Here is a 23,565-nt window from a genome sequence, read left to right on the forward strand (position 1 = left end):
CTAAGTTTTTTGGACAATTTATACTCTGATACTTAAGCAATATTACAATGTAGGTTGTTCTGTGTGATGAATACTCAGTGAAGCAGTTCTTCCCTCACCTCAGATAAGAAACTTTAAATTATTCAATAGCTTCACCTTAGTTCTTTTCTTGAAGGACTCTTGGACACAAAGCCTAGTGCATTTTCTGGCCTTTGTAGAATTAGAATAGTGACATAAAGTGTTGCTAGAACTGTGTTGTCCTTTCCTAAACTCCCCCACATCCCGCCTGGTGCTCCATAGCAGAGCAGTGGACCTTTGGCCTGGCTGCTTATGGCTTCTGCATCAAGAAAAGCCTGTGAGAGATGCCTGTGGTTGTTGTTGGTTGTCTTCAGGTTGATCAGCAGCAACAACCATCATAAATGCAAAGGGTGGTGGCAAGGGTTTGGTCGCTAAACTGTGTCTAACTCTTGCAACCCTCTGAACTGTAGCCCATTGGGCTCCTCTGTCCATGGGATTTCCCAGGCAAGAATACTGGAGTGGGTTGCCATTTCCTTCTCCAAGAGATATCCCCAACCCTGCATTGCAGGCAGATTCTTTCCCACTTTCTGAGCAACTAGTTAAGCAAAAGGTGCTACCAGCCAACTGCCAGAGGGTTCCTGGGGGGGTTGGGCAGAATGTACAGCATTTGTTTACAGGAAGGATAAAAGACAAGGTTCTTATTGTGGGATATTTGAAAAACGGACCATGTATTTTTCTCCAATGGAAATGCCACTTCTCTGGGTTTTTCCCCTTCCATCTGCTTCACCTATATATGATCTTCATGCAGCCTTTTCATAAGTACTGTGCAATATTTGAAAATGAATTGAATCCTGAAAGTTTTTTTCTTTCTCCCCCCCTGCTTTGGTAACTGCACAGATGCATTAAGCATTTCTTTATTCCCTAGGGGTTGAGTGATTTATTATCCTGACCCTGCTGGTCAGATGAGCAAAAACCTAACTCAGAATGAACAACTGTCTCTGTTTCTTTGAGTGATAGGCAGAGAATTTTAAATAATGGTTGGTGTTTTTGAAAAATGGAAGAAAAGCAAGAAAAGAAAAATGCTTGATTTTCCTCAGCCTTAACTATGGGGAAGTATAGGTAGGAAATTTTGGCATTCTTCTATTCTCTGGAAATATGTTCTTCATTTATATTCTTTATCAGAAATTAAGTGCTTTCATTAAGACAATTATTTAGTCAGCAAATAATGTTTTTTTTCCCTAAATGTTGTAAATGTTCTAAAATGTTTTTACCCAGAGTTTTGTTCTTTTGTTTGTATGATTTGTTTGGCCTCAGTTTTTTTCTTGTTAACTGGGAGTGAGGGTGACTAGGAAGCAGTTTCTAGCTTCATTTATAGATTGCTCATCAGTGGTTTGGATTATTTACTTTTTGCCAGGTTTAGTGTTGGTACTCGAGGGAACAGGAGGTGGGGAAATAAGCTCTGTCCATTAGAAGAGGGCACATGACTCAACAATTACCCACCCATACACAGTCATACTCTGCAATGAGGCAGTGATGGAGACCTGGGCAGTGCAGAGTGGAATCAAAGAATCTGCCGGGTGCTCAGGCAGAGTTTCAAGAAGTAGTGATCTTTGTGCTGGGTCTTGAAAACAATTTTGTATAGTGTTAAAACATAGAGAAGATTGTTGCTAACTAAGAAATAAAGCTAGGAAGACTGTTTCAATCTGGGCTAGAGATGCAGATGCTCTCAACATGTAGATAATGCAATGACCTGGAAGGTATTCAACCTAGAGTGAGAACACAAATGCTGAATCTATTTGGGGGATAGCATTGCATATAACTAACTAGTGGGCATGGAAAGAGATATTCACAAAGAAAACTTGAAAGGTACCCATAGGTAGAAAGAGAACTGAGAGTGATGTGGTAACTTAATAATCAAACTTTTCATTTTGGAAAATTTAGATTGAATCACATCCTACAGTTTTATCTTTCAAGTTACCAATTTTCTGAATAGGTACACAGTTAAATATTACTTAATGTGAAAATACAAAGGACATGGATTACCGAACACTATTATGTTTTTAATTAATATTGAAAACACAGAATGAAGACACCTCTACAGCACTTAAATTTAGGATATGATTTAAAAGCATTTGACAACAATAAGATACAGTTATCTCCCTATCAGATTGACAAAGATTGCAGAAATTGATACAACTCACATTTTTGGAAGGCTGTCTTGCAGAGCATATAAAGATTTGAATGTGTCTAACATTTGACTCTGAAATTCTACTTTGAGGAATTTATTTTAAATAAATAGTATATGTATATTCTTTGTCCAACAATAAGAGACTTTTGAAATACATTTCACTGTACTAAATAGGATAATCCCTGAAAATTAAAATGATGGGTTAGAGACACATTTATTGACATGGAAGGATGTCTTCATATTACTGCTAAAGTATAAAAAGCAGATTGTAAGCAGCACATATAGATTACCTTATTTTTAATTTGTAGTACATATAGAAAGTGGATGGAAAGATCTACATCAAATGGTGACTTTATCTGGTGACAGCTCTCTAGGTGATTTTCACTTCATAATTTTGTGACATTTTGCAGTATCTTTGTGTTTTTGTTGTCGTTTTTACAATGAGCATATATTATTTTCACAATCTGATAAAAACACTTCTAATTCAAGTAAAATGTCATTGACTTGGAAGTCCCACTGGCCATTACTATTGGAAAAAGACTAGTGCTTTACCATTTTTAACGGTGCTATGAACCACCAATGTACACATGTGAATGATTTAGAAGGTCTGAAGTGGGCCCTGGGACACCGCATTTCTTATGAGCTCCCAGGCATTGCTTGGTTGTGGACTACAGTTTGAATAGTAAAGTCTTAGTACTATAAAGAACCTGTGTTCCAAGATTTTATTGCTTTCATTATGCCTATTTTATTACAGGCAGAAAACATTTCTGGAAAACAAAACTGAAACAATTTTGTTATCATTTAATGGGCTTCCCTGGTAGCTCAGCTGGTAAAGAATTCGCCTACAATGCAGGAGACCCTGGTTCGATTGCTGGGTCAGGAAGAGTGGCTGGAGAAGGGATAAGCTACCCATGCCAGTATTCTTGGGCTTTCCTGGTTGCTCAGCTGGCAAAGTATCCACCTGCAAAGTATCCACAGGTTTGATGCCTGTGTTGGGAAGATCCCCTGGAGAATGGCTACCCACTCCAGTATTCTGGCCTGGAGAATACAGTCCATGGTGGTCGCGAAGATCCCCTGGAGAAAGGCTACCCACTCCAGTATTTTGGCCTGGAGAATACTGTCCATGGGGGTCGTGAAGAGTCAGACACAACTGAGCGACTTTCACTTTCACTTTCAATGGTTCCTTTAACTACTAGAATAATGGGTTCCATCTGCATTTGGTCCAGAGATACCCAAAGTCTTCTTGAATTCATATGACTACCCTGGACCACTTCAGCTCACAGCAGGGCCTGCTGCTCAGAATAGTCTCATTCGACAGAACTTCTTGGGTTACCATTCTCATTTGAAGCTTGCTATTCATAAGTTTCTTTTGCTTAGAACTTTAAATTGGTGACTTTTCCCTGATAAAATAACCAACTCTTAAATATAAATACTTTTTGTTTTTTTTGCATTTTTAATATTGAGGAATAAAAGGTACATAGCATTATATCAATTTCAGGTATATAATATAATGATTCAATATTTATATACACTGTGAAATAATCACCACAAAATCTAGTTAACATCCATCACTTTACATAGCTACAATTTTCTTTTTTCTTACAATGAGAACCTGAAGGTCTATTCTCTTGGTAGCTTTCAAATAGGCGATAACTGTATTATTAACTATAGTCACCATGATGTATATCACATTCCCATGACTTATCTGATAACTACAAGTTTGTCCATTTTAACCCCTTCGCTCATTTTTCTCACGCCACTTTCCACCCATCACCGATGTCAAATATCAGTCTGTTTTCTAAGAACTTGTTTTTTGTTTTAGTTTTCATTTTTGTTATTTTACATTCCACTTATAAATGAGATCACATAGTATTTGTCTTTGTCTGGCATATGTAACTTAGCATAATGCCCTCAAGTTCTATCCATGTTGTTGCAAATGGCAAAATTTCATTCTCTTTAATGGCTGAATACTATTCCACTATATATATGTGCATACCATATTTTCTTTATCCATTCATCCATCAGTGGACATTTAGATTTTTTCTGTATACTGCCCATTGTAAATAGCACTGGAATGAACTGGGAGTACATTTATCTCTGTGAGTTACTGTTTTCATTTTCTTCACATAAATACCCAGAAGTGGAATTGCTACATCATCAGTTAGGTTCAGTTCAGTGGCTCAGTCGTGTCCGACTCTTTGCGACCCCATGAACCATAGCACACCAGGCCTCCCTGTCCAACACCAACTCCTAGAGTCCACCCAAACCCATGTCCAAAGAGTCAGTGATGCCACCCAACCATCGCATCCTCTGTCATCCCCTTCTCCTCCTGCCCTTAATCTTTCCCAGCATCAGGGTCTTTTAAATGAGTCAGCTCTTCGCATCAGGTGGCCAAAGTATGGAGTTTCAGTTTCAACAACAGTCCTTCCAATGAACACCCAGGACTGATCTCCTTTAGGATAAACTGGTTGTATCTCCTTGTAGTACAGGGACTCTCAAGAGTCTTCTCCAACACCACAGTTCAAAAACATCAATTCTTCAGCGCTCAGCTTTCTTTATAGTCCAACTCTCACATCCATACATGTCCACGGGAAAAACCATAGCCATGACTAGACAGACCTTTGTTAGCAAAGTAATATCTCTGCTTTTGAATATGCTATCTAGATTGGTCATAACTTTCCTTCCAAGGAATAGTTCAGTTCAGTCTCTCAGTCATGTCTGACTCTTTGTGACCCCATGAACCGCAGCACACCAGGCCTCCCTGTCCATCACCAACTCCCGGAGTCCACCCAAACCCATATCCATCGAGTCAGTGATGCCGTCCAGCCATCTCATCCTCTGTCGTCCCCTTCTCCTCCTGCCCCCAATCCCTCGCAGCATCAGAGTCTTTTCCAATGACTCAACTCTTCGCATGAGGTGGGCAAAGTACTGGAGTTTCAGCTTTAGCATCATTCCTTCCAAAGAACACCCAGGGCTGATCTCCTTTAGAATGGACTGGTTGGATCTCCTTGCAGTCCAAGGGACTCTCAAGTCTTCTCCAACACCACAGTTCAAAGGCATCAATTCTTCGGCACTCAGCTTTCTTCATAGTCCAACTCTCACATCCATACATAACCACAGGAAAAACCATAGCCTTGACTAGACGGACCTTTGTTGGCAAAGTCTATCTAGGTTGGTCAGAACTTTCCTTCCAAGGAGTAAGTGTCTTTTAATTTCATGGCTGCAGTCACCATCTGCAGTGTTTTTGGAGCCCCCCAAAATAGAGTCTGACACTGTTTCCACTGTTTCCCCATCTATTTCCCATGAAGTGATGGGACCAGATGCCATGATCTTCGTTTTCTGAATGTTGAGTTTTAAGCCAACTTTTTCAGTCTCCTTTTTCACTTTCATCAAGAGGCTCTTTAGTTCCTCTTCACTTTCTGCCATAAGGGTGGTGTCATCTGCATGTCTGAAGTTATTGATATTTCTCCCAGCAATCTTGATTCCAGATTGTGTTTCTTCCAGTCCAGCATTTCACATGATGTACTCTGTATAGAAGTTAAATAAGCAGGGTGAAAATATACAGCCTTGATGTACTCCTTTTCCTATTTGGAACCAGTCTGTTGTTCCATGTCCAGTTCTAACTATTGCTTCCTGACCTGCATATAGGTTTCTCAAGAAGCAGATCAGGTGGTCTGGTATTCCCATCTCTTGAAGAATTTTCCACAGATTATTGTGATTCACACAGTCAAAGGCTTTGGCATAGTCAAGAAAGCAGAAATAGATGTTTTTCTGGAACTCTCTTGCTTTTTCCATGATCCTGTGGATGTTGGAAATTTGATCTCTGGTTCCTCTGCCTTTTCTAAAACCAGCTTGAACATCTGGAAGGTCACGGTTCACATATTGCTGAAGCCTGGCTTGGAGAATTTTGAGCATTACTTTAATAGCGTGTGAGATGAGTGCAATTGTGTGGTAGTTTGAGCATTCTTTGGCATTGCCTTTCTTGGGATTGGAATGAAAACTGCCCTTTTCCAGTCCTGTGGCCACTGCTGAGTTTTCCAAATGTGCTGGCATATTGAGTGCAGCACTTTTACAGCATCATCTTTCAGGATTTGAAATAGCTCACCTGGAATTCCATCACCTCCACTAGCTTTGTTCGTAGTGATGTTTTCTAAGGCCCACTTGACATCACATTCCAGGATGTCTGGCTCTAGATGAGTGGTCACACCATCATGATTATCTTGGTCATGAATATCTTTTTTGTACAGTTCTTCTGTGTATTCTTGCCACCTTTTCTTAATATCTTCTGCTTCTGTTAGGTCCATACCATTTCTGTCCTTTATCGAGCCCATCTTTGCATGAAATATTCCCTTGGTATCTCTAATTTTCTTGAAGAGATCTCTAGTCTTTCCCATTCTGTTGTTTTCCTCTATTTCTTTGCATTGATCACTGAGGCAGGCTTTCTTATCTCTCCTTGCTATTCTTCGGAACTTTGCATTCAAATGGGTATCTTTCCTTTTCTCCTTTGCTTTCCGCTTTCTTTCTTTTCACAGCTATTTGTAAGGCCTCCTCAAACACCCATTTTGTTTTTTTGCGTTTCATTTTCTTGGGGATGGTTTTTATTCCTGTCTCCTGTACAATGTCATGAACTTCCATCAATAGTTCATCAGGCACTCTGTTTATCAAATCTAGTCCCTTATATCTATTTCTCACTTCCACTGTATAGTCATAAGGGATTTGATTTAGGTCATACCTGAATGGTCTAGTGATTTTTTCCCACTTTATTAAATTTCAGTCTGTATTTGGCAATAAGGAGTTCATGATCCGAGCCACAGTCAGCTCCCAGTCTTGTTTTTGTTGACTGTATAGAGCGTCTCCATCTCTGGCTGCAAAGAATATAATCAATCTGATTTCGGTGTTAACCATCTGGTGATATCCGTGTGTAGAGTCTTCTCTTGTGTTGTGATAGTTCTATTTTTCATTTTTTGAGAAACTTTCATACTGTTTTCTATAGTGGCTGTTCCAATTTACATACCTGCCAACATTGTATAATGGTTCCATTTTATTCACATCCTTACCAACCAATACTTAGTTATTTTTTTGTGTGTGTTTTTGGTAATAATTTTAGCAGAACTGAAGTGATATATCATTGTGGTTTTGATTTTCATTTCCCTGATAGTTAAAGATGTTAAGCATTCTTTCTTGTATCTGTTGCCTAGCTGTGTGTCTTCTCTGGAAAAATATCTGCAGATATTTGCAGATCCTCTGCAAATTTTTAAATCAGATTATTTCCTATTGAGTTGTATGAGTTCTTAATATATGAGGGAGGGTATTGACTTCATCAGATACATGGCTTGCAAATATTTTCTCTCACTTCTGTAGGTTGACTTTTCATTTTGTTGATGGTTTCCTTTGCTGTGCAAAAGCTTTTTTAGTTTGATGTTTACTCACTTGTTTATTTTTTCTTCTACTACTTTTGTTTTTATGTCAGATTAAAAAATTATTGCCAAGACCTATATCAGAAAGCTTACTACCTGTGTATTCTTCTAGGAGTTTTGTGTTTTCTGGTATTATGTTCAAGGGTTTACTACATTTTGAGTTAATTTGGTGTATAATATATGATTGTGGTTGAGTTTCATTCTTTTGTGTGTGGCTTTTCAGTTTTCCCAACACCATTTATTGAAGAGAACTTACCAATGTTTATTCTTGACTCTTTTATTGTACATCATTTGACTGTGTATGTGTGGAGTTTTTTTCCCCCCTAAATTCTCTATTTTGTTCCATTAATCTTTGTGTCTATTTTTATGCCAAAACCATACTCTTTTGATTATTAAAATTTTGTAATATAATTTGAAATCAGGAAGTGTGATGCTTCCAACTTTGTTCTTCTTTCTCAAGATCATTTTGACTATTTGTGGTCTTTTGTGGGTCCATATAAATTGTAATATTGTTTGTTCTAGTTTTGTGAAAAATGTCATTGGTATTTTGATAGGGATTGCATTTATCTGTAGATTGCTTTGGCTAGTATAGTCATTTTAACAATATTAATTCTTCTACACCATGAGTATGGACTATCCATTTATTCGTATTGTCTTTAATTTCTTTCAATAATGGTTTATAGTTTTAAGTGTGAAGGTATTTCATGTCCTTGGTTAAATTTATTCCTAAGTATTCTATTCTTTTTGATATACCTATAAATGGAATTTTTTTCTCAATTTCTCTTTCTGATAATTTAAAAAATTAATGTACAGAAATGCAACAGATTTTTGCATATTAATTTTGTATCCTGCAACTTTACTGAATTCTTTTATTAGTTCTAACAGTTTTCGGTGAAGTCTTTATGGTTTTTTATATATAATATTATGTCAACTGCCAATAGTGACAGTTCAACCTCTTCCTTTCCACTTTGGATTCCTTTTATTTCATTTTCTTCCCTAATTACCCTGGCTAGGGCTTCTAATATTATGTTGATTAAAAGTGGTGAAAGTAAGCATTCTTGTTTTGTTGCTTTTCTTAGAGGAAAAACTTCCAGCTTTTCACCATTGAGAATGATGCTAGTTTGAAGCTTGTCATGTATGGCTTTTCTTATGTTTTGGCCCATTCCCTCTATACCGACTTTGCTGAGAGTTTTTATCATAAATCAATGTTGAATATTGTCCAGTGCTTTTTCTTTATCTATTGAGGTGATCATATTATCTTTATCCTCCATTTTATTAATGTGGTGATCACATTGATTGACTTACAGATATTGAGCCATCCTTCCGTCCCAAGGATAAATGCAACTTGATCATGATGTATGATCCTTTTAATGTACTATTGAATTGGATTTTCTAGTATTTTGTAGAGAATTTTTGAATCTGTGTTCATTGAGGATATTAGTAGGTCTGTAATTTTCTTTCTAGTGACATCCTTGTCTGTTTTTGATATCAGGCTAATATTCGCCTTGTGAAATGTATTTGGAAGTGTTCCATCTTCTTTTTGCAGGGGAAGAGTTTGAAAGGATTAGTATTAATTCTTTGAATGTTTGGTGTTTGCCAGTGAAGCCATCTGGTCCTGGACTTTGTTTGTTAGGTGGTTTTTGATTACTGATGCAATCTACTTACTAGTAACTGGTCTGTTCAGATTTTCTATTTCTTCTTGAATCAGTTATGGAAGGTTGCATTTTCCTAGGAATTTATTTCTTCTAGCTTATCAAATTTGTTGATGTATAATTGTTCATAGTAATCATTTATGATCCTCTGTATTTCTGTGGTAATCAGGTGCAATATCTTCTCTTTCATTTTTTTGAGTTCTTTCTTTGTTCCCTTGGTGAGTCTAGTGAAAGATTTATCAGTTTTTCTTATCTTTTTAGAAGATTTCACTTATTGATCTTTTCTGTTATCTTTTTAGTCTCTATTTAATTTATTGCTACTCTAAACTTTTTTAATGTCTTTTCTTTGACCAATTTTGGGCTTTATTTATTCTTATTTTTCTAGTTCCTTAAGGTGTAAATTTAGGTTGTTTATTTAGATTTTCCTAGTTTCTTGGGGTAGGCATTTATTTCTATGAACTTCCCCCTTAGAATTACTTTTGTTTCATACCATAAATTTTGATACATTGTATTTCCATTTTTGTTTGTCTCAATGTATTTTTTGATTCCTCCTTTGATTTCTTCTGTAACCCGCGAATTTTCCAGTGTTCTTCTTGTAGTTGATTTCTAGCATGTCTACAGTTTATTAATTTAAAAAATTAATAAAGCAGCAAATTCAGTCCAGACAGTCAAAAGAGAGAGATTTTCCCAAAATATGTCAGATTCTACTACCCACACAGCTATCTGCTCAGGTTTTAGTCAAATCTATCCCCTGTTCCAACTTATATTAGTAAACTCACACAAATTAATTTAATAGTTGTACAGTTCAGTTAAAGGGCTAATCTGAGTTTCAAAACCCATATTGCTGAATGAACCCTCTCAACCTGCTTAAATAACTAGCCAAAATCTTGATTTTATATTTGTTGCTCTTGTTAATGAGCTAATTAGTAGTTGGCATTAAGATTTATTTCTTATAGTTTTTGTATTAGTAAAGGACATAACTATGGTGATATGCCATGTGTTGATTTATTGTTAGTTCACTTTTTTGATATAATTTTTTTGACTACAACTTAGGTTTCTTTAGTGTAAAGTAGTTCTTATGCAACTGATAAATAAGAAATGATGTCAGCAGAGACAAATTTACCCTAAGTTAAGAAGTTTTGTGTTCACATGATGGTGTGTTTTTATAACACTTAGTAAAATAAAGTACATAATTTAACCTTCATAAATTAAGTTTTCTCTCTGTCTCTCCTCCCTCTCCATGCTCTTCCCTGTTAGGCTTTTCTTTGAAATATGCAATAGCTGAAGTTTGGGAGTTAGTGCCTTTGTAAAGAACCAGTGAGGTTTGGGAACTGGGTGGATCAGATCTATAAAACACTGACAGGAACAATTCAATGAGAGCTAGAGATAATTTTTTTAAATTAATGACTTGGCTCTTGAGTTGTTTGATAATCCAGGAGGAAATAATATGAACACATTGGAGAACTGTTAAATTTCCTGCTGATTTGACACAAAAGGTGATCATTGACAAAGATAACATGATACTCATAATCCGGGCACTAGAGAGATGACAACTAATTTAATAATGGATGTTTAAAATTCCAAGAATATTTGAGTCATCATAGTATGTTAAACCTGAAGAGCCCTTCGCCCTAAATGGATAAAAACATTTGATATTTCCCCAAAGTTGGCAAGAATCCTAAACATATATAAGACATTACAATAACAAATTATGGGACTGAAAAAAATATTTATAAACTTTCAATAAGGAAAATCAAATTTTGGCCAGTCTTGCTTGAAGAGGGACTGAACTTTATTTTCTCTAAAGAAAAGATTAAATTTTTTGGCATGCAAAGAGAAAGTGGACACAAACAAAAATACAATTAGCACAGTATTACAGAAGTGGTCCAGGCTGTTAATTAGTAAAATTATATAATTTTTCTAGATCTGTGAAGTTACTGATAATTATCAGGAATTAAAAACTTATAAATTCTTGTGATTTATTTGCCTGGTATTATAAATGGCCATTTTCAAGCAAACTTTACATTTATAACTTTGTATTCTTTTTCTTAAATAAGGATCTCAAAAGTCTAGAAGCTTCGAGTTCCATAAAACATAGATATGTCCCTGTTTTCAGAATAACTCAAAAGTCTAGTTGGCTTATATGGGATATTCCCTAGTATGTTAATATTTTGAAGCAAAGAGCAAGCTTTTTCTCAATAAAAGTAAAATCTTTAGGAATGTGTTAAGAATTTAAGGGAAAAAAAAAAAAAAAAAAACCTCGATACATAGATGCTCTTTCCTTTAGTGAAAAAGTGTCTGGCTTTATAGTATAGAACCACTATACTTTTTCAAAATTAAGCCCTCAGGAAAACTTGCAAATACAGATGAAAAAGCTGTGAAAATAATTCTGTCTGTGTTAACACCCTTCCACATCCCCCTCTAAAAAAATAGACTGACAAAGACCATTACAGTTGAATTATATTTGGAGTTTTAGTGAAGGTAGTCTTTGGTAGAACAGAGCATTGCCAAAGGCTGACATCTTGAAGGAGAAAATAGAAGCCCAAAAAGTAAATATGCAAAGGAAAGGTGAGCTAAGGTAAGGCCTGAGGGTCCCTGAGGAAAGGTAATTGAGCTAGAATTGTGCTAGTATCACTGTTGTTTGGAACAGGGCATTCAGTACAATACTTCAGAGCTTTTGAATCATCTGACCCTGTCTTATTCTCCCCAACTATTGTGTTTAATGCATAATTGTGTTGAAGAGAAAAAGTTAAAATTTTACATAACCTCCTGCTCCTTCTTCCTCTGTAACTCAACTTGCTCCTTGCAAAGTCTGGATCACATAGGTCACACAGTCTCAGAAAGGGGGGACTTACAATATTAGGAACTGGAGCTTATCTCACTCACCCTTATCTTGTTCTTTGCAACTGCCCAGCCCCTGCAAACCTGCTTAATTATGCCTGTCCATGTAAAGGCCAGGCATCCCCCTTCCCATCTTGACTGCTGTTCCTGCGTGTGTGAAACCCCTTAGGTTAAACCAGCCTATTAACAGTCAGTGTTGCCCACTATAGTCTGTTTATTAAACCTCCTTAACCCCTTTGTTTGGGGTTCAGAGCTTGGGGTGTTAACTCCTCTGGGCCCACCAGCATAATAAACTGAGTTCTTCAATTCTCCAAGTGTGGTGCTTGGTTTCTTGATTACTGGTTTCTGCAAGGCCCTAGTGAGATTCCAACCATGCCAGCCCCTTGAGCCATGGGACTGGTGGCTTGGCTGGGCTGGAGCGAAGGAACCCTGAGACGAATGATGCACACCACTAACAGTATTCTGCATTCTCTTTCAGACCAGTGTTCTGACTCTCCGGACAGTCGAGCCCCAACTGTCCTCACTGGAGGGATGGACCCACTCACTAGGAATGGCCACAGGAACAGGTAAGGCCCTGGGGCCAGTCCCAGTCAGGTCCTACCCCAACAGGTAGAAGAGGAGATTGGTCATCTCCTTGGAGCTCCCAGGAAGGGAGCATCAGATAGGGAGGACTGGGGACTTGGGAGAAGGGAGGCATTGTGACTGATAACCTCCTTGGAGTTCCAAGGAAGGGAGCAATCGTTAAGGAAACCTGGGGACTTGGTAGAAGGGAGGCACTGTGATAGCCTCTGAATGATTGTGAGTGTGTGATTGCTGACTGAACAGAGTGAGAAAACTTTTTCTTTTTGGAAACTGCAAAACCAATTCTTTTTGCATATGCAATTAAAAACAGCTAGCTTGTTAAAAGGCCTGCCTAGGAAAAAGCTTGAAGTTAACCTTTTCCATGTCCTTGAAATACACAGCCAACTTTGTCTGAGACCTCAGCCATGGGCAAATTAGAACTTTAAGCAAAAGGAAAAAGAGGGGTGAAAGAGATATTTTAAATCTCAAACAGAAAACTATAAGATCTCTGTCAGTCTGTCTGTCTGTATTTATGTATGTCTCAGTGTATGTCTTTTGTTTTTTTCTAATAATATTGTTCAAGTTGTAAATGAGTTCTAATTTAATTGGCCTAAAGAAAAGGAAGTGCTTACAAATCAAACAATACTAAACACAAGAAAAATTAACCTAAATAAATTTCAGGTTCACGTCAACTGAGAAATATTCAATATTAAATATCTAGTATTAATGTTTGTTTTCTAATCTAATAAGAAAGTATATTTTTAATAAAAAAAGATATAAAAAATAAAATTACATTTTATAAAGGGAAAAGAAAGTAGGTCTGACTTACAGGTGGCTATTACAGAAAGTGATTAAAAGGTTTGTGGAAAGTGGACCCTAGAAAAGTTTTGTGCATGGTTAGGACTAAGCTTAAAATAAATTTAATTAAGTTTACCTGAGTTTAAAGTAAGCTGGTACAAAACTTGAATTCAGCCTTTCTCTCTGTTAAGAGGACATACTTTCTTCAGATGTTGAACTGCTTTTAATAATAGATTTAAGTTTCTTTACCTCTTAATTGATCTGTTCTATATTTACCTTTGAAATATTTTGTTAACTTTGGCTAAGTAAATAACTATTTCACAGTAACTTATATGACCCTACCTGAGTGTTATAAACCCTTTTGATATTTATTGACAAAGCTTCCTAAATAACTTGACTTCTAGCTAACTTTGGGATGCTTCAGAGGGCCCCTGAGACATCCCAAAGAGCTATTAAGCTACGGGTTCATTGGACATGTTAAATTACATGGGAAGTACTGCTTAAGGGGTGATAAATCTTTTCAGGTTATACTGTATGGCTGGTGTTACTAATATAGATATCCTAGAATTATGTGAAATTCATATAGACCTGATATGCCCTGATAAAATATATCAATTATAATTCTAGTTATCATATTAAAGCACTATGACCAGGTTTCTTTGTCAATTGCAATAGAATCAGATTTTAAACATGCCTTCTATGGTTTGACTCTCATGCCTTTAGAAGAAGGCTGCTAGTTCTTCAAAATTTATGGAAAAGACTCTCTAAGATTAAGCAGATAAACAAATTTTGTTATTAACAGTAAGCTGGTACCAGACAGGAATTTGGTCTTCTTTCTGTTTAGAGAACAAAGTTTTCTTAGAATGTAGCTTTTGATAACAGATTATGAATTTCTTTGCCTTTAAATGATTTATATTTGTTTTAAAGATCTTTTTGGTAATTTGTTAAAGTAAATACATTATTTAAGATTATGGTACATATAAACAAAGCTCATTCTGCTTCTACAAAATATAACCCCTCACAGTTAGACTTTTGCTATCTTGATGTCCTTAAAACATGGCAATAGTCTGCTCCTAAATCAGGGAATTAAAAATGGGTAAACAACAGCTAAAAATCAAAGAGCCAGGGCTATGGGAAATCCAAGTTGGTCACTTGGCTTGGCTTTTCCTGGCTCCCCGAAAGATCTCATTTTTATTTGATAGATTAAAGCCTTCCCTGACTTCAGTGTTAATGCCCTCACAATGAGTTCTCAAAAAAAAAAAAATGATGTTTCACTGAATATTAAGTACTAGTTTTATTAATTAAGGTCTGTGCTTACTAAGACTCCCTTCTGAAATAGTTCCTTGTTATGTTATATTGCTAAAAGGTTTAATTAAGTAATTAAAATGGGCACTCTAAGATTGTTTCTAAAGCTTATCTCAATAACCAATCTTTGGATAAAGGTCAGATGCTTCATGATGTACAACCAGGAGATTAACACTTGGCTATAATCATTTAACTGAGTCAGATGACCTGGGGTATACCGGGCTACACCCAATGAAAGTTCTTGACTTAAATTCTTGCTTGTGACCTTACTAATAACTGCTAGCTATATTATTTTCAATGTAGCTTACTTCAGAAGATTATTTCTTAAGTTACCAAATGTGTGACTGAGCCTGTGATAAAATGCTGATATGCAGTTCCATTTGAAATCAATAATTATAATAATGTAACTCTAGATATGGGAAGAAGCAACAAGAGGAAATATTTTCCTGGACCAGGAGGCAAGACAGGTATGGTCCAGTGACTTTTGCTACTTACAAGGCCTAGTGACAACACATTGAGTGGCCTGTCAATGGAATCTTTGTTAAGCCAGGGAATGAGTCTTCCTAGAACCGTGGGACAAAATTACGATGAAATGCCCCCAAGACATGGTCAAATATGTGGCTATGAAGGGGCCCTGCTGACTGGAAGTTGGCCCTTGCCAGCTGTCTCTACAAAGATTAAATCATGACCACTACAGGATGCTGACCTTCAACACCCCCTTGAAAGGAGTTCAAGGTAGAGACAAAAAAATAAGGGAAAAACCCAGAAAAACAGACCTTCAGATAGATGTTTTCAGGTAAAGATTTTTATGAGCCCAAATTCTTGCATCTTCTCATACCTAGAGAAACACTAATGTGATGAAGCAATGTCTGGACCTGGTTCTCCTAGCTAGTGCCTCAGCAGCTTTCCTACTTCTATTAATCTTGGGGCCATATTATTTTTAACTGTCTTGTTAAATTTGTTTCTCCAAGTAGTAGTACGATAAAAATATCCCCTGGCCAACGCCCAGACAACACTGAAACAAGCTGTCTTATCATTCTGTGGACTCATCTCCCTCCATAAATGCACCCGGAGGTCCTCAGGCTACTCTGCCTTTGAGATCTTATATGGGAGACCACCCCCAGTGTAAAAAAGCTCAAGGGAGACCACCAACAACTAGCTGACCTGAAGATGTCCCGACACCTCCGGGCCCTGGAAAAGTCTTCTGCCATATCAGAAAGGACAGAAAGGACACCCGCTTTGGGCAGTTGGGTTCATCCCTATCAGCCAGGAGATGAGGTATGGGTTAAAGTTTAAAAACAAAAACAAAAATCACTTCAGCCAGTTTGGACAGGCCGTCACACAATTGTCCTGGCAACCCCGACTGCTGTTAAAGTTACAGGTGTCATCTCTTGGATCCACCACACCTGAGTCAAGAAGGCAGTGGCTTCCTGTGATGAGGACACCTGGAAAGCAGTTTGGGACCCCCAAAACCTCCTCAAGGTCCAGTTCCAAAGACAACAGCTCTCATCCACGAAGGACGAGAGCCCTGGTCTAGTCACTCCAGAAGCTGACTAGTCAACACACGGCAGAAGCTTGAGGATTCTTCAGCCTTGCTCCAGCCACACTCCGGCAGCTGACCGATCAACACACGATGGAAGCTTGAGGATTCAGCCATTGAAATATTGATGGATTTTCATTGTCAACCCTGGCCTCTATCCCTAATCAGTATTATTGCTGTGCTTTTTGTTATAGGACCAACTAGACTTCCTGGCTGAAGTGGTTTTACAGAATAGGAGAGGGCTAGACTTACTGACTGGAGAAGGAAATGGCAACCCACTCCAGTATTCTTGCCTGGAGAATCCCAGGGACAGAGGAGCCTGGTGGGCTTCTGTCTACAGGGTTGCACAGAGTCAGACATGACTGAAGTGACTTAGCAGCAGCAGCAGACTTACTGACACCTGAAAAGAGAAGACTCTGCCTCTTCTTGAATGAAAAATGCTGCTTTTATGTAAGCCATTCAGAAATAGTCAGGGACATGGCCCAACAGCTAAGGGAACAAATCATAAAAAGGAGAGAGAAACTAGCTAATTCCTGGTGTATTGGAGAAATATCTGGAGCTGGACATTGTGGCTTCTCCCTTTAATGGTTCCTCTCTTCATGCTTTGTGGTGCTCTTGTTTGGCCCTTGTAGTCTCAATACACTTACCCAGTTCATGACCTCTTGGATTAAATCCATAAAGTTATAAATGCTAATAGCTCAATATAGCCCCCCAAATGATGGGGAGCTCTGAATGTCCTACCAAAACATGAGATAATGCTTTCTACAACAAGTGATAGAAGCATCAAGAGTGGGGGATGAAGAGGAAAAGTTAAAATTTTACATAACTTCCTGCTCCTTCTTCCTCTGTAACTCAACTTGTTCCTTGCAAAGTCTGGATCCCATAGGTCACATAGGCTTAGAAAGTGGGGACTTACAATGCTAGGAACTGGAGCTTATCTCACTCACTCTTGTCTTGCTCTTTGCAACTGCCCAGCCCCTGCAAACCTGCTTAATCGTGCCTGTGCATGTAAAGGTCAGGTATCCCCCTCCCCATCTTGACTGCTGTTCCTGCGTGTGTGAAACCCCTTAGGTTAAACCAGCCTATTAACAGCCAGTGTTGCCCACTATAGTCTCTATAAAAACTCTGTAACCCCTTTGTTTGGGGTTCAGAGCTTGGAGTGTTAACTCCTCTGGGCCCACCAGCATAACAAACCTGCGTTCTCTAACTCTCTGAGTGTAGTGCTTGGTTTCTCAGTTACTGGTTTCTGCAACAGAATGAGAGGTATTTCCAGAATACATTTTTAACAATAAAGCAAAACTACTTGTTTATACCTTGCTCATTTGTAAATGACTTGGAGTTGCTTCTAAGATAAACATGATGCAAAGCAAAAAGAGCTTAAGAGAAGAGTGATCATCTAATAGTAGCAGAGCATAGAAATAGTATAAACAGCACATACAAAACAGTGACACAAAATTGTCATAAACTGGCATCCCTTTTAAAGAAAACTAGGCAGTCCTTCAGCTCTTTCTCTTGGAACCAAAGACAGAAAGGAAAAATGAGTATTGATGGAGTTTTCATCTGGGGATTAAATGAATCACAGGTATTCACAAGTTGAGATCCTAGGGAGGAAACATTCCAGCCTTGTGCAGGGATCATAGTATATACTCAAAAATGGAGGTGGAAGAAATATAGGCTTTGCAGTCAGATGACCTGGTTCTCATCTCAGCTTGGCTGTTAGCATTCTGACCTTGGACTTGTTACTTACCTCTTTAAACTTTAGTTCATTGGTGATAAGGGGATAATAATAGAAACTACTCAGAAGCACATGACAAGTACCTAGTAATGTTATATTTTAATATTATTGTTATTTTGCAAAAGACATGGAGATATAGTTTGGTTGTATAGGTTATTACATGCCACTTTAGAAAAATAAAGGCTTTAAACACTTGATTACTACCTAAGGAAGGCATTTCTATGGATACTTTACCTTATGACTAAAAGTTCAATACCTGGCAATTCTAGACGAAAAAAGTTTCTTCTTGGACAGCTGCTATGACAGATCTATTTTCTGAATGCTTTGAAATCTGGTCCATGGACTGCTTTTCATGAGTAATGAAAATAGACATTGCTTGCCAGATCCTGGCCCTGAGGTTTACCACACGTGGTCTGTGGTTGGGATGTAGCTGGAGGATTCCAGGACAGTGAACACTGCCAGCTGAATTGTCAGACCCTGTAAGGGGAAGCTCTAAAGTCAGTGAGCAAAGGTCCCTGCAGGAACCCACATGCCCTCTTGCCAGAGAAGTACTTGGTCTGCCCACCTCGTCTTCCCCTGTGACTGAGGTCACTGCACCTGGGTTCAGGGGATTCTTCAGAGTTGAGCAACCTAATTAAATCTGCCCACTTCTCCATGCAGATAATAATCAACCTTTTGAAGTCTTGGGTTACAGCCGGCTAGGGGACAGCAGGTGCCAGACAGGAGAGAGCTGCCCTGTGAGACGTGGTACCCCTGGCACTTGGAGCTTGTGTTTCACCTTGCCCTTGCACAGTAGGACAATGGTGGTGGGGGGAGTGACTTGTCTACTCCTGCCAGCTGTGGAGCCGGGGAGGCGACAGCGTGTGGCTGCCATAGTGGAGCCATTTAAGGGCTGGGACTGATTTGCTGCTATCTCTATGAAAATGGACTGCATATTGCATTTTAGACTGAAGGACGGGAGCAAATCCTACCAGCTTCTATGTCTGTTTTGTATCAGCTTTCAACCTTAAATAACTATATTAAGTGCTCTTTGGGTTAGTCTGAAATGCTTGAAGAACCTCATTACAAAGTTTAATTATCATGGCATTTGATAAAGAGGAAAGATGAGTCTGGCTGGGAGAATCCTATTCTCTGAGTGCTGACGATGCTGGTGTGGATTTCAGCAACCACTAGAAGGTGCATTTTGCATTTCTTGCAGATGTACTTTGCAAGAGAGGAAATAGGAAGGGGCAGTAAGGGGGAAAAAAAAACCCACCAAGCTGTTTTCTTTTTTTGAAATTGTAAATTACATAAAAAAAAAAAAAAGAAATTGAAACATGAATAGACAAAGACTTTGTTTATTTATTGCCAGGAGAGACCCATTAGGATGCTGCACTGTGTTTCCATGGCATTGTGGAGACATAAACAGAAAACACAGGCTAATGCATTCAGTTAGGCACAGATTTTAAAGTCTAATGTGCAATCTAAATATATATCACACATGTATTCTTGCTATTTATTTATCCATTGTATATCCAGCAGTGAGGGGGAGATTGCCTAACTAATGGGAGCTGTGATCCGTTTGTAAATGTGCCTACACATGCAAGCCTTCAACTTTTGATGTGTGTCCGTGGTTGCTCGGTGTTCTTTGTTACCTTGCAGTACCTCCTTACCTATCTTGGGCTCATCTAGATTAGAGGCAGCCCAATGGAAATGCCTTAATTCACCTTCCAGGCAGGTAACCTAAGGAAGGAAGTGAGTTAGGATAAGTATAGATGAATCATCTCTGAGTGATGAGGATGCAGCAAATTGGAGAGCCTGTACTCTCTTGACAAACAACAATTCTCAACAAGCACAAATAAATGTAGGTTTATTTCATAAGATCTGACAGATTCTCAAGAGACTCAGTAAATCTGCATTTTTACTGATCTGGCAAATTTTCAAGAGAATCTGTAAATCTGCAATATTACTTGAAAACTCCTGATTAAAAAAATCAGCATATTTGTTGGCCAAATGCACTACCGCAGGAAGAGTACAAGGCTGCCAGTTTATGACATCTGCTTTGTGATAATGACTTTGCTGTTGCCTTTTTTTCTTGTTTGAGGTGAAGAGCCTTCACCCCCTCAGTGGTGCAGATTGGCACTCTGCATGGAATGCAGCTGTGTCGATGCTAAAGCGCAGCCCGGAACCCACAGCTTTGACTCCTTGTTTGGTGCTCTTCCCTTATTTTAATGGTTGATTCTTGCCTGTTGGTTCTCTAGAACCTTCAGCTGCCTTCCTCCACGAAAAGCAATGAGCAGAAGGGAGGAGAAAAATCACAAACCTGGAGAATTACATGGCATCAGTGCTCCAAAGAGCTCATGTCCTGTGAAAGAACAGTGACCAGAACAGGAGAGAGTAACTTCTTGCTGTTAGAGACCATGCTTATGAACAGGGGAAATGCTAGTCAAGAATTCATTATTAAGCAAGGTCATCATAGAAACAGAAAATAGGATGCAGGTTCAGAGTTGCTGCTTACAACTGTTACTGCCTGCAAGAAATCAGCTGGTATCATTTGAGTCTCATCCTCAATTTCAGGGATTCCCCAGTGTTCCTATACTTGGGTGTCTATCTTTGGAGCATTGAGAGTAGAGTGAGAGAGAAACTTATTTTATGCTCCTTTATAAAGCAAGTATGAGAGTTTTACCTTTTTTCTTAAACTCAGGTGTGAAGTAGTTTTTTTTTGTTTTTTTTTTTAGGGCAGTGTGGTTTGACTCAAGACTAGCTGTGAAATATAGTATCAGTCTTCAGAAACAGAATATTAATCCTTATTGCTTGGAGTTGAACAAGAAATAAAAATATAAGTATTACTTTGAAGATACATGTATTTATCCGATTTCTAACAAAAACAATGAATTGTTTGAAAAATGAATAATCAAATGCAATAATTAGCATGAAAAAAATCAAAGCCTTCTTTTGAATTGTACTTTCTTTCTTTTGTACTTTATTTGCCTGCAATTTTGTCACCATGGTGGAGGTCACTATTTTGGGCCAACTCCCTTTGCTTTTTAGTTTTCATGGGCTCATGCTTAACACTCTGGTTGGATGCACATTTTCTTCTTAGGTCTTTCTTGTTCCTTTTATTCTTGAAGGTCCATTAAATAGGAAACTCCCTATTATAGCTGCAAAGTAAGTGTACTTCTTACCCCCTGGACTGTCACAAAGAGAGTCTGGTTTTCTGTGAGACTATCTCCTTGCTACCCATATCACAATGCGCTCAGATTACCTGCCAAGTGCTTGCTATATAAATTATAGCTGCCTGGTGGGAGCTTTAACTCACATGCTTGATGTTTTAAAAAAAAATTATTTTCAAGGTTGAACTCTATAAATCCAAGTTTTTTGACTGGGTTGTGTCTGTTCTCATTTTTCCTTTTCTTCCTCTTGTGTTTAGAATTGAATCTTTTTTAGTGGGAAAGGAAAGAAGACACGGAGATTCCATGAGAAAGAATATTGTGTTTTGATGATAAATAAAATAAAATTCAATAAATGCCATTATTAAAGGCATAGATTAGATATATAAGATCTATTAGCATAGATTACAGGCTAGTACTTATTTATGTATTTACTCAGAAGAGCCGGCCCTCCTCAACCTCAACTTGGGCCCTCACGATTGCCTTTTCTGTTTTGCACACTTAAGTGAATGTGTTTACTGGTATACATGAGTGCTGGTATTTGGAAATTTAGTTGCAGGCCACCAAGTTATCGATGATCACTGAGAAACAGAAAATGGTAAGCCTTTACTTGGTGCATAGTTTCAAGTCTGGCAGTATCTTAATTCCATTATCAAGTTTTCTTGCCTTGGCTTTTCTCACAACAATTAAAGACAGAGATTGAATCTCTAGACTAGATAATTGCACCCTGAATGGAGGGGAAGTTAATCCATAGGACCGATGGTTGAAGACTGACACAGACAGCATGAGAAAGCTGTAACAGGCCTAGAACACCGCTTAGAATAGGATTGGAGATAAAAGTTTTCTCAATAAGTAGTTACAAGGAGACGACAGAAGAGTGAAAGAATCCTCTCTAAGGTTGAGTGATTAGTGGAATGAGATTAGAATTAACATGATGATGAAACTAAACATACTATTTTAATTTATTACTTTTTATTGAAATGTAGTTGCTTTATGGTGTTGTTTCAGCTATAGAGCAAAGTGATTCAGTTACATATATGTTACATATTCTTATATAATATATACATTTTATATATATTCAATTTTCAGATTCTTTTCCAGTTCCCTTTTTAATGCTATGCAGTAAGACTTTCTTGTTTCTTTTATATGCAATAGTGTGTATCTGTTAATCCCAAACTCCCAATTTATTCCTCTCCCCTACTCTTTTTCCCCCCTGGAAACTGCAAGTTTGTTTTCTATGTCTGTGAGTCTATTTCTATCTTGTAAATAAGTTCGTTTATATCTCTTTTTTTAGATTCCACATATAAATGATAATGATATTAATTCATTTAGTAATGTGGAGAAGGCAATGGCAACCCACTCCAGTACTCTTGCCTGGACAACCCCATGGATGAAGAAGCCTGGTAGGCTGCAGTCCATGGGGTCACTGAGAGTCGTATGTGACTGAGTGACTTCACTTTCACTTTTCACTTTCATGCATTGGAGAAGGAATGGCAACCCACTCTAGTGTTCTTGCCTGGAGAATCCCAGGGATGGGGGAGCCTGGTGGGCTTCCGTATATGGGGTCACACAGAGTCGGACATGACTGAAGCAACTTAGCAGCAGCAGCAGCCTTTAGTAATGACTTCAATTATTAGGATAATTTCTAGGTCCATCCACGTTGCTGCAAGTGGCATTACCACATTATTTTTATGGCTGAGTACTATTCCATATATATATGTATATGGAATATATGGAATTCCACATATTATATATTACACCACATCTTTATCCATTCATCTGTCAGTGGACATTTAAGTTGCTTCCATGTCTTGGCTATTGTAAATAGTGCTGCTATTGAGAAGCATTCTATTTTAAAGTATTGTAATTCAAAGAGAGTCTCTTGTTGCTGGAGACGTTTTCTTTGCTGCTGGATAGCAAAGAAACCAGATGCAAATTAGATTCAGAAGTTTGGGCAAATGAGGGCTTGCTCTGCATAATAAAGGAAGGAAGCAGTGGAGGTTCCTAAGAGAAGGAAAGAGAAATACCAAGGCTCCTGGGGAATGGGAATAAAACTGGGGAGGCTGGACCCAGTTTATGGAAAGGCAAAGGAGGAGGCAGCTGAATAGGTGGAAGAAACCAGACTGGGGAAAACAGATTTGTCTGAATGAATCTGCAAACTTTGTTCTCAGTAATGTGATATAAATTCTCTCATTTGCCGTGTCTTTGGTAGTTCTCCATTGTTCCTGACTGTTTTGGGTGTGTTTTCATTACTTTTGCAGCCTGTGAGGAGGTGCTGAGGTTGGCATTAATGTCGAAGGTAAAAAATAGAGTATCTGGGCAGAAGAAAGACTACCTGGATTGAGAAGGTAGCAGTAGCGCCAGTGACAATGATGACAGTGA

General features: G+C 38.1%; 1 protein-coding gene across 1 annotated transcript in view; it reads left to right on the forward strand.

The window, feature by feature from the left end:
• Positions 1-23,565, forward strand: part of LOC147367073 (GTP-binding nuclear protein Ran-like) — a 462,878-nt gene that overhangs the window by 419,209 nt on the left and 20,104 nt on the right. Inside the window, exon 6 of the mRNA XM_086415653.1 lies at positions 12,574-12,661. Coding sequence (XP_086271779.1) covers positions 12,574-12,661 — 88 coding nt within the window. The remainder of the gene's footprint in view (positions 1-12,573; positions 12,662-23,565) is intronic.

Source organism: Bos grunniens, chromosome 8, assembly GCF_055505025.1.
Source record: "Bos grunniens cultivar Pamir isolate PY7600 chromosome 8, Bosgru_T2T1.0, whole genome shotgun sequence".
NCBI lineage: Eukaryota > Metazoa > Chordata > Mammalia > Artiodactyla > Bovidae > Bos > Bos grunniens.